The sequence below is a fragment of the Aedes albopictus genome, chromosome 2 (genome assembly GCF_035046485.1).
Source record: "Aedes albopictus strain Foshan chromosome 2, AalbF5, whole genome shotgun sequence".
NCBI classification, from domain to species: Eukaryota; Metazoa; Arthropoda; class Insecta; order Diptera; family Culicidae; genus Aedes; species Aedes albopictus.
The window spans coordinates 285,418,041-285,430,590 of record NC_085137.1 but is presented as its reverse complement, the minus strand read 5'-3'; the positions used below and the strand labels follow the sequence as shown (position 1 = coordinate 285,430,590).

Genomic DNA, 12,550 nt, shown 5'->3' with positions numbered 1-12,550 from the left:
CCAGGAATTATGTATGTAGTTATTCTTTTATAAAAATAAAACGAATTGAAAAGAATTCCTCGTTACTCGTGCAGATAGTATATTACGTGGATGTCTGTCAAAATATATACCAATAAAACACAGATGCCCTTCAAGTAAAGTTTGCCGTTAATAAATCAAGTGCGTTTAACCCTCAAAGCCCCAGGACAAACTTCTTTTTTTTAATCGTCTGATACTCTGGATCTGTAAAATATAAAAATAAGCGGTTTTTACTATGATCGATGGGAAGAGTTGTACTTCATGTAAGAGTAGTTGTCAAGCCGGAAGTCCATGTTTGATCCTGTTTTTGCACCGGAAATAAGTGTTCCCTGGGGCAATGTTTTGGCGAGTCGTCTATGAATCTGGTATTTTATAATAATTCTGAAATCTTTAACAACTTGAAATGGTAGGCTAACGCAAGCATACAATGCTGAGGCTGCTTTCTAGCATGAGTTGCATCTGAAACTTGGTCCCAGGAGTGTACTTCTGGTAGGACTCCCTAAGACCAAATTTCGTGATCATAATCATTTTGCACCTGAAACGATGATTTTAGAAGTTTGGTGTCTATGAAGAATTTGTTTTGTATATTCGAGCCCTTCTTTTAAAAGTATCACTCATGTGATTAATCCACCTAAAATTCAAACACGGGTCATACTTTTAGCCAATGAATTATAACTAGATCATTGCATACTTTTAGGCGTTTATCGTTTTCTGTCCCAATTTTCAAAATTGATTTCAATTTGTAAAAGCACGCTTCGCTAAGAAATTTACGGCCTGATTTAGATTCCACCTTGATTGATCTACCGAGAATTAACAGCGAATTATTGAAAAAGTAGCCTAAAGGCAGCTGTACAACATATCGCCAAACACTTATTTCCGGTGCAAAATCAGGTTCAAGCATGGACTTCCGGTTTGACAACTACCCTTGCATGAAGTACAACTGTTCCCATCGATCATAGTGAAATCCGCTTATTTTTATATTTTTCAGATCCTGAGTATCAGCCGATTAAAAATAAAAAGTTTGTCCTGGGGCTCTGAGGGTTAAACGAATTTGTACCACTGTATTTTGTTTTTTACGCATTCACCTACAGTCCGACCTTTGCTGCTTCGCGTTTCAGGCGGGTGTGCAGTTCTGCCACCGTTCCAAATGTTCTGACGATAATGTCTATGTCATCCGCAAAGCACACAAATCGACCGGATTTTGTGAAAATCGTACCCCGACTGTTGAGCCCGGCTTGTCGCATTTTACCTACCAGAGCGATGTTGCAAGCATGAGAGTCGACGTCCCCGGAGAGATTCGAACGAACTAGACAGATCCCCCGAAATTCTTACGCAGTTTTTAACACCGTCCATTCGCTTTCATCAGCCTAGTGAGTTTCCCGGAAAAGCCGTTCTCGTCCATGGTTTTCCATAGTTTTGTGTGGTGAAGATCTGGTTCATTGTCGAGCGGCGGTCTGCTGGATAGCATCCTAAACTTTCCTCAACGTGGGAGTTAGCTCGTAGAATTGGCTACGTCAATTCAGCAGGGAGCACCCTGCTGAATTGACGTAGTCAATTCTTCCCCTGCCTTGGTCGTCGTCGTCGTCGTATTGCTGTTTCCATCTTTTTCTTCGGCAAGAAGCCTTTGCGGGATGCGTTGAGCTTCTTGTAGAACTTCCGTGTTTCTTAGTCGTGATAATTCCCTTACGTAATAAAACACAGCCCCAAAAAGGTGCTACGTATGACCATGTTTTTGGAGGCAGCGAAATCGATGCTTTGTAGACCGACTTCGTTTATTCCTTCTACTGGCCTACCTGAGTGTTGATATCACCGATACCAAACATTGAAAAAGGAAAATATTGTTTGACCATAGCCTCATAGACGCAAATATATTGCCCCACCGATGTATATAATGTGTTACTTTATCTATGTATAGTGACCCCATCTGTAGCTCAATAAATAAAGATTAGTGTTATCCATATCTCCGCCATGGCCGGACGTTCCACCAAAGATCGTTCAGTCAAATTGAATCACACAACGTAGGAAAGAATCGTGGGAAAATTTCCATAAAAATTGGAAAATGGATGATTCACGTATGGACGACACAAGATTACAGCAAGATTTAAAGCCTGTTTCAGAAATTTATTTTAACAAATTCTGAACACAGTCGGTTTAATAACATGACATTACAAGGGCATTGCATACTTTTAGGTGATTATCAGTGTATGAAGAGCAGATCTATGCCCCATGATATCATAAATTTCCAAATTCTTCAGGATGCATTAACACTACTAGCTAGCTCTTGGTCAATATGCACTCTTATCATGAAATGATGCTTCAATTTAAAGCTGTTTTAACTTAAAAGTAATAAACACAAAATTTTAGGGGAGTTGGGACAAACTAAGCTCTAAAACTATATGCTGTCGTCACCTCCCATCTATGTGGCTATGGCCAAACAATATAAGGACTGTATCGTTAATTATGAGTACACCTTTGAGGCTCTGTATTAAAAAAACTATACCTTATTTTGACAACTGCTATGTGTCTATGTGTTGCAAACGTTGTAAACAAACGATAACCTTCATTAAAAGTTAAAGTTTTTCCTCAAGCGAAGCAATGCGAGGGTTTACGGAAGAGAAGCGAAAATCGATTGTGAATAGGTACTGCTATAAAAATGATCATCGCTAAGAAAATTAGCAAAAGTTGAATGTGTTAGGGTTTATGTTGTCCAAAACGCTATCAAACGTTTCGGTATGCATAACACACTGAAAGACTCACCCGGACACGGCAAAAAACAGGTGTGTCCAAGTCAAATTTGGACAGCAAAATTTGCAAAATCGTTAAAGGAAAATAAGAGGTATCGATCAGAGATTGCGTAAAAAAGTGTGGAACGACTGTTGATATGGTTAAGCGCGCCAAGGTGCGTTATTCCCTGAAGACCTACCCAAAACAGAGTTGTCCAAAACGCAGTCAAATTCTGGCGGATTATGTAAAAATTCGGGCTTGTAAACTGTACGACGATGTTTTGAGTAAAAATTACATGTGCATAATAATGGATGATGAAACGTATGTCAAATTGGAATACAAGGCACTTTCAGGGGCACAGTTTTTCACTGTGAAGCGTGGCACGAATGTTCCGAATTAGGAGAAATTGTTTTTTGCGTAAAAATTGGGAAAATGTGTTAGTTTGGCAAGCAATTTGTCAATGTGGTATGAAATCGTCACCTTTTTCACAGTTCCAAGTATGAACGTCGAAATATACCGGAAGGAATGTCTCCAGAAACTTATTCTGCCACTCATCTGAAAGCACAAAGGTTCCTACATTATTTTGACCGGATTTAGCATCCTGTCACTATGCGCGTGACATCTTTGACTGGTATGAAGAAAATAATGTTCAATTTGTGGAAAAGGCAATGAATCCTCTAAATTGCCCGCAAATATGGCTCGTTGAGAAATAGTTAACTTTGATGAAAGGGAAAGTACGGAAATAGGATAGAGGAGCAGAGGACGCCACCAAGTTCAAGAAAAACTGGGTCAACCCAAGCAAAACCGTCGTCGGAACGGTTGTCCAAAACCTTATGAAGAACACCAAGAAGAAAGTGCGAGAGGTGGCAAAATCCACGAAAAATTAAATTTACAATGATGTCATGGGCTTTTGTAATGGTCAATAAACAATGTAATTGAATTTAATTTACAAAATAAATAAAACAGTTTTATTCAGGAACAATTTTTGGAGTATTAAAGCTGTCGCTGATCGTTTGGAAGTATTTGGAATCGGTGATATTTAGTAGGGAATTTCTCCAATTTGTTTGTGTAAAAATTCAAAAATCATCAATACTTTGATACCAACGTCGCGAAAAATAGTTTCATTAGAAATAATCCTTGTGTATTCGATTGTTTATTCAGTTATTATCACGAAAAATTTCATTACAAAATTTAAAAAAAGAAGAAAATTTACTTTGGAAATATACCTCTGCCTAAATGACCCCAAAATGCCCTAAAATTTCAACCTCTTAACGTCAAAATAACCTAATAACGTCTTGTGTGTAACGTTACTCAATGAATTTGGGGCGATGAGGGCCCAGCGGAATAATTACTAAAATCACAATAGATGCCGTAAAACAACGGAAATACTCAAATTTTAGGGTGAACTGAGGTAAAACGAACTCTATTACTCATTTTAGAGCAGTGGCCTGTACATGAATCAGTCACCAATCAATTCATGAGAAAATTTGCTTTCGAATGAGCCATCGATTGCCACATAGAGTCTTGTATTCAGAAAGTTATTTTTTTATGCCCAATTTGCAATGTTTGGGAAGTTTAGGCCTTTTGAAGGGCCACTAAGCCTTGAGGGTGATGTTTTCACATTTGATTCGGCCTACAATCCTGCTTTTCAGTTCTCGTAGTCTTTTCAGCGCGCGTTAGCGTTTCCGGTGCTAGCAAGTGACTTTCGCAGGAATTCATTCAATTCCAGTTGATCAGTTGCAACTAGTTCTTGTTGTCATTTCAGTGGATACTGGACAGCCCACTGCTGTCTGGCTTAGTCATTTGAATGACCACTAAGACTTGAAATACTTAAAATTTGGTACGATCATCATTTAGCCAAACAATTATTTTCCAGAGTAAAACTTTTACCATTTTCAATTATTGCAAAATAAGAGATGGCCTAGTTCATTTAAAGATTACAAAACGTTTTACGGTAAACACGATGGAATAAATCTATATTTTACCAGCATTCTTGCCATACTTCTGCTTAAGGACGAATGTGAAATAAATAAATAACTCAGTCTATTTTTTGGTATGGATTTTCGTTATATTTCTCTGCTTATTAGTCTGTATATATAGTTTATTTATTACAACAATAATGATAATTACTTTAATTTTGTTTGTTTTGTAGTACGTTTATACGTTAATTGTTTTCTTTCATTGATTAAGTTATGGGCAAATTAGTTGTTAGTGTACATATTAGATTCGAATTTACTTTAAGGGGGTTTGATAAAAAAAATAATATGTGTGTTGAATAAATTTGTGTAAGAATTAATCCTGTACAAAATATTTTCCGCTGTTTATTTTGTTTGTGTTTGGGAACAAATTTGTAATATCCGTTCTAAATGATTTACAGTAGTGCATTTATAGTTAACAAGATTTCCGACGCATAACTCCTGTCTGTAAGTGTGTTGTAGCGAATGAACCAACTAAAAATAACGGAAATGCTTTACAATTACAAAACGCTGTGAAGCAGTTATTCTGTGCGACTCATACAATAAATGTTCTTTCCAGATCAATTTCTGTTTTTAAGTTAACAGAATTTTGCAGACAGACATATTATTTTTCTGTTGGAAACCAGTGGAGCGTAGCTTACTCGCCATATCATGGGTGAAGAAAAGCACTAACAACAACAGAGAAAGTCTCAAAACCGATTTTTCCTGCTCAGGAAAAAACGATGGCCAAATTGAATTCAGTTTGTCGGAGAACATCTCTCAGCTATCGTAGGCACATGCAGATGATTTCGATTTTATATTTGTTTAGATGAATCCCTTTATTTTAAACTCCATTACACAATGAAAAAACATGCATGAAAATGATGGATACATTAAGAACATCATTCAGTTGCTGTAATTCGTTTTTTTTTTTTTTTCTAATACCATTTATCCATCTTTTTTGAACGTATAACTCACAGTACTTTTCAAAGTTCGACGAAAAAGGTTCGTTATGCTGCAATATGCACGTGTATGTCTATTTGTATCTTTGGTGAATCTGTCGATGTCGTTAGTTTTATCTTGTTTTATTTATTAGATAGATGCAGATTACTCGGAAGATTCACCCACATGGGTTCCTACAACATGTTCGAACAAAAATGATCGTTTGTCATGATGAGCGATGCTATGAAGGAAATTATTTACACCATCGGCAAATTGTTTTTGTAATGTATGCTCGTTACGCTGAATTTCATCTACTCAACTAATTTTTGATGAGGTTTGTCGTATGTCAAGGAATGCTGCTAGTTATTTTGCTTTCTTTAAATCAATTGACTGCGTATTTTGAAAAAATAAAAATAAAACATGAAAAATCATCTTAGTTTGACACACCATGCTTCCATTTTTTGCTGATCTAAATAATGCTGAGAATTGGTAGCTGATTGTAACGCATTCCGGATTATTTCCGTTATGTTTAATACTGATGTTTTGCGTGTCAGGAGCTGCAACATAAATCCAATATGGCCCAAATTTTTGCACTTCGGTCCACAGAACGTCCACAACTTTCGCTTATGTTTATTGTCTACACTAGAACAACATACCTAGATATTCGAACTGTGTTTGTAAATGAGTGCTCCGTCTACTAACAAAACTTTCCGATTTTGCTACATCCTATTGGTTAATTCACTAACTGACATTATCAGTTTGTTCCAATAATATTTGTAGACATTCTGCTCCAGACAAAAATGACAACCATTCTTACAGAATTCCAGACCACCTGGTGTGATTTTGAACCTCAAATTGTCGAACCTAATATGCCTACCCCACAGTTAAACGATCTTAATTTTTTTCTAACAAATTTTAGAGCAACGGAAAAGACAACGCCATTATGCTTTACGATATGAACAATTCTTCCAATCCAAAATGCTTCCAATTTCTCTAATGTACCACGTACGTAGTTGGATGTCTTTGTTTTCTGGTTGTTTTTCAGCGATAAAGAGGGTGGATATCCTAGTAGCAATATAATCGTATGCTTCTTTATTCGACTCGGTGTTGATTGAACGCTACAAAGTGATTTTTAGCAGTTACAATTGGCGTTTGGTGGACCCTGCGGCTGATCCGTTAGCCGTTGGCCTTTGGGACCTCCTGCCACAAGTGTTGGATCGGAATCTAAGCTCTCCGACATTTTATCGCAGATAATATCCACTAGTCTTTCAAATACATTCTGTGAAAAGAAAGTTAAAACGTTATTCCCGCTTATTCAAAGACATAGACAATTTCTGGATCAACTCACCTTCACATTCACATTTTCTTTAGCGGACGTTTCAAAAAATTCAACGCCCAGCTGGTCTGCCAGTTGCTTACCGCGTTCGAACGATATTACGCGCTCATCTTCCATATCGCACTTGTTTCCAACGAGAATGACTTGTGCGTTGTCCCAGGAGTACGTTTTGATTTGTGTTACCCTGTTTCGAGAAAATAAATGTTGAATTGAAATGTTGTATCACTGCCAAATCTCTTTATCGTACATAATTGTAATGTTCAGCATATATTCAAATTGAAAAGCAGTCAAACACTATTTATAATTTATTGTAATAGTTATCTATGTAACGAGTTGCAAAAAGTTGATTTTTTTCAGCAAGAGTCGTACATTTATCCAACGAGGCTTGTCGAGTTGGATAAATACCAAATGATTTGTTTCATTATGCAACTCATTTGAGTTGCATAATGTTCATAATGCAACTCAAATGAGTTACATAATGGACATTATGCAACTATTTTTCTTTATGCAACTCATTTCAGTTGCATAATATACCAGGGCGAAACAATTGGGCATTATGATACTGAAATTAGTAGTATAAAATAGAAATATGATACGTAATTGCAAGAAAAAAAAAATAATATTGCAACTCAGCACCGACCGCGTTGAGCGCTCAACGCATTATGAGCTTACACCGACCCACACTGGGGCAGGATTGAAAAAATGTACACGGAAAAAACCTCCAGCTCGTCGGGATGTCGAGGTCCACACTTGGTGTCTTCAGAGAAAATATTGCTATGAACAAGGTCGATATTCTGAATGGTAGCATATTTTTCTTACGTTATTCGCATAAAAGTCCTATAAGTCATTTTAGCCATCTTTCATTTTAGCGATATGGTGTCTTCGGCAAAGTTGTTCGGCTATTTATGCTAAAAAAGTTTTCCGAAGACGTCAAATTTCTAAAGCCTACTATTCTTGAGATATTAACCGTTTTATAAAATGCCTACCTAATATCGATTTTTTTCATTAAATTACGTTTGTAAACAAATTTAATGTCCGTTTTCGAGTTATAATAATGAAAAATACTAAAATAAAACATATATCAAAGAAATAAGTTGGAAGGAAGCAAAATATGCATTGATTTTTTTATGGAAAGTTCCTGAAAATCACGCAAAATGTATATAGGACGTTCTTGCAGTCGGGCAAGTTCGGGCAAGTTTTTTCATCGGCAAGCACCGTAAAATACATAGCTTTCATGTAAATTGTTTTCACCGACATGATATTTCATGATTTTTTTTAGATTGCGTTCAAAGTTTACTGTTTTGTGTGAATTAGTATAACATTTTTGCAGATATATTACCATGTTATATGATGCCAAGTGAACCTTGAGAAGTATAAATGCAACCTAGTCACAGGTTTAGTTATTTTTAAGCTTCAAACAAATTGTAAAACACAAAAATGTCCAAAACGCCAACTGAAATTAGTTTGTAGATCATTGAACACACAAAAAAATATTCCTATTAAATAGATTGTATAGGATAATGATAAAACCAAGGTTAAATGGCGTGTTTATTCAAAAATTTACTTAAGTTGAAAAGATTTGATGCGATGGTTTGCAACGTTGGTCTATGGTACAAAAATTGGCCTATTAGTGGATACAACGTTGGCCTATTGCTTTCCATGCACTAGAACCACTAATTTTTCCATTTTTTTCAATATTTCTGCTGAAGTATTATCTCTGTTTGTTCACCAATCTTACTTTTAAATTACATTTTCGGAGCCAAATTTTCAGAAAACTAAATAAATCACATTAACTAAAGTTCTTTCTTAATTTAGTAGCGAAAACAACGCAACCCTATTATTGTGTTATATATTTATAGTCACCGCACACAAAATCTTTCTTCCTGTTCGTTCTTTCTGGTTCTTACGCAAGAAATGTTTTTGACGTCTTTTTATCGCTGTTTTTGACGTCACTTTGGGCCAAGATTTGGGTACGTAGTGAAAAAAATGCCCTCAATATTCGGCCCACATTCAATTTGTAAAATAGTTATTATTCGTTGAAAACAAATACACAAGTTCAAAATAGCGTCTTTGGCCGTCGCACACTGGGGCAGGATTGAAAATACACGGAAAAAACCTCTAGCTCATCGAGATGTCGAGATACGTACTTGGTGTCTTCAGAGAAAATATTTCTATGAACAAGGTCGATATTCTGAGCGGTAGCATATTTTTCTTACGTTATTCGCATAAAAGTCCTATAAGTCATTTTGGCCATCTTTCATTTTAGCGGTATGGTGTCTTCGGCAAAGTTGTTCGGCTATTTATGCTAAAAAAGTTTGCCGAAGACGTCAAATTTCCAAAGCCTACTGTTCTTGAGATATTAGTCGTTTTATAAAATACCTACCTAAAATCGAATTTTTTCATTAAATTACGTTTGTAAACAAATTTAATGTCCGTTTTCGAGTTATAATAATGAAAAATACTAAAATAAAACATATGTAAAATAAATTAGTTGGAAAAAACAAAATATGCATTGACTTTTCATAGAAAGTTCCTGAAAATCACGCAAAATGTATATAGGACGTTCTTGCAGTCGGGCAAGTTCGGGCAAGTTTTTTCATCGGCGATCTTCTAAAAAATACATAAGCTTTCATGTAAATTTTTTTCACCGACATGATATTTGATGATTTTTTTTAAATAGCGTTCAAAGTATACTGTTTTGTGTGAATTAGTACAACATTTTTGTACATATTTTACCATGTCGTATGTTTCCAAGTGAACCATGAGAAGTATAAATGCAATCTAGTTACAGGTTTAGTCATATTTAAGCTCCAAACAAATTGTAAAACACAAAAATGTCCTAAACACGCCGTTTAGCCTTGGTTTTATCATTATTTTACATAATTTTATTTAATAGAAATATTTTTTGTGTGTTCAATGATCTAAAAACTCACTTTTATTGGCGTTTCGGACATTTTTGTGTTTTACAAATTGTCTTAAATATGAACAAATTGAGCTTAAATATGACCAAATCTGTAACTAGATTGCATTTATACTTCTGATGGTTCACTTGGCAACATACAACATGGTAAAATATGTGCAAAAATGTTGTACTAATTCACACAAAACAGTAAATTTTGAACGCTATTTAAAAAAAATCATCAAATATCATGTCGGTGAAAAAAATTTACATGAAAGCTTATGTATATTTTAGATGATCGCCGATGAAAAAACTTGCCCGAACTTGCCCGACTGCAAGAACGTCCTATATACATTTTGCGTGATTTTCAGGAACTTTCTATGAAAAGTCAATGCATATTTTGTTTTTTCCAACTAATTTATTTTACATATGTTTTATTTTAGTATTTTTCATTATTATAACTCGAAAACGGACATTAAATTTGTTTACAAACGTAATTTAATGAAAAAACTCGATTTTAGGTAGGTATTTTATAAAACGACTAATATCTCAAGAACAGTAGGCTTTGGAAATTTGACGTCTTCGGCAAACTTTTTTAGCATAAATAGCCGAACAACTTTGCCGAAGACACCATACCGCTAAAATGAAAGATGGCCAAAATGACTTATAGGACTTTTATGCGAATAACGTAAGAAAAATATCCTACCGTTCAGAATATCGACCTTGTTCATAGAAATATTTTCTCTGAAGACACCAAGTGCGTATCTCGACATCTCGACGAGCTAGAGGTTTTTTCCGTGTATTTTCAATCCTGCCCCAGTGTGCGCCGGACTAGCGATACGGAATCATGGGTTCAAATGGCACCAAAACAAGTGATTGTTTTTTTACAAATTTATCTCTTTAAATATCATTTAAAAGCACTTAACCTTTAGATTTAGGTTTTCACATCTATTTCAGACATACTTGGCCGACTGTTTTAGCCGGCAAAGGGCAATTAATATGATGCGGTCGTAATGGTATCTGCCGGAAGTTGATGGGCGCGGCAATATTCGAAGGGTTCCTTGACACATTTTTCTACTCAGAAACTCAAAAAAAAAATCGTATTGATAGCAATAAATGATCTTTTGCTACAGATGCATTATTACAAGCAAAAGTGAACAAATTTTGGTGCGGTGGTTCATCGGGATAAAACTTGATAGATCTTCCCGATTGATTCTTTCTACACTATTTGGTTATATGACTATACTTCTTCTAAATATTTGCTATTTTTCCAGATACACTCCCGATCAAAAGTTTGGGGTCACCCCCTCAAAAACATGTTATTTTTTTCAGGCCCATATCTCCGTCAATTTGCGTTCGATTTCAAAACCCTGGATCTCTTTTAAAAAATAATAATACAAAGTAACTTTGAACATGATATACATATGTGAAATTTTAAAAATATATTTGTATAGAAACTAAACCCAAACTTCTAAAATTTTCTAAAAAATGAATACAAACTTATGGCAGTGTCGCTGGAAATTGGGTTGACCATTTTTCTTTATGAGAGCGGTAATATAACCTATTTTCTATTAGCTTATATAGCCGAGGCGGTAGACGCACGGGTATTTAGCATGACCATGCTGAGGCTGACGGGTTCGATTCCCGGTCGGTCCAGGATCTTTTCGTAAAGGAAATTTCCTTGACTTCCTTGGGCATAGAGTATCTTCGTGCCTGCCACACGATATACACATGCAAAATGGTCATTGGCAGAGGAAACTCTCAGTTAATAACTGTGGAAGTGCTCATAGAACACTAAGCTGAGAAGCAGGCTTTGTCCCAGTGAGGACGTTACGCCAAGAAGAGGAGAGAAGAGGTGCTTTTGGTCGAACTTGGCTAAAAAATCTAGGAAAAATGTTATTAAGTAAATTGAATCTTGATGTCATCGACCGAAAGTTTTGGGTCACCGCTCAATATGATGTGTCAGCCAAAAGCTTGGGATCACTTTCATATAACGCCTACAAGTTATGCAACCAAGCGGACTGTGCCGCTTCACAGTAATCATCACACAATCTATCGCTTTACGCCTGGCATCCTTGCACCAATGCATGATCCATGTGCCAAAAATAAACGTTTCCCACCAACACACCAACATCGGCATGACCTTGTGCAGGCGCAGAGGATTCAACGGCCTGATGTGGACAAGTGATTGCAATCATCACTTACCTCCCCTTCCCCATTGACCCTGCAACTTGACGCAGCAGGCGCCATTGTCGCCTAAAAATACAAGACCACCAACGCTTACACACTGAAATGCCTGTTAGTCATAAGCAGCTATCTCATTGGTTCCTTGTGTGAGTGTAGCTGATCTGGCGATACTGGAATAGCAACTGCGGGCGGTCAATCAAGCTCAAGCTCAAGCTCAATTTCCAACGATACAGCCGTAAGTTCATATTCACTTTTTAGAAAATTTGGCAACTTTAGCTTAAGTTTACATACAAACATTTTTGAAAAAGTTTCATTTCTATCGCGTTTAAAGTTTCTTTGACTTATTATCTTTTAGATGAGACCTAGGGTTTTGAAATCGGACGCAAATTGGCGGTGATATGGGCCTGCAAAATGACATGTTTTTGAGGAAGAGACCCCCAATTTTTGATCGGGAGTGTATGCTGAAGTTTTTTTACGCGGTCCACGTGA

At 36.2% G+C, this 12,550-nt stretch overlaps 1 protein-coding gene across 6 annotated transcripts in view; it reads right to left on the bottom strand.

Moving 5' to 3' along the window:
* Positions 1 to 4,786: 4,786 nt before the first annotated feature.
* The window catches only part of LOC109408902 (ras-related protein Rab-3), a 29,633-nt gene continuing 21,869 nt past the window's right edge, over positions 4,787 to 12,550 (bottom strand). For all 6 annotated transcript variants that reach the window (XM_019682275.3, XM_019682273.3, XM_062851989.1 and 3 more), the window contains 2 exons: positions 6,988 to 7,159; positions 4,787 to 6,918 (listed from right to left, as the gene is read on the bottom strand). In XM_019682275.3, coding sequence (XP_019537820.1) covers positions 6,772 to 6,918; positions 6,988 to 7,159 — 319 coding nt within the window. In that variant the 3' untranslated portion in view covers positions 4,787 to 6,771. The remainder of the gene's footprint in view (positions 6,919 to 6,987; positions 7,160 to 12,550) is intronic.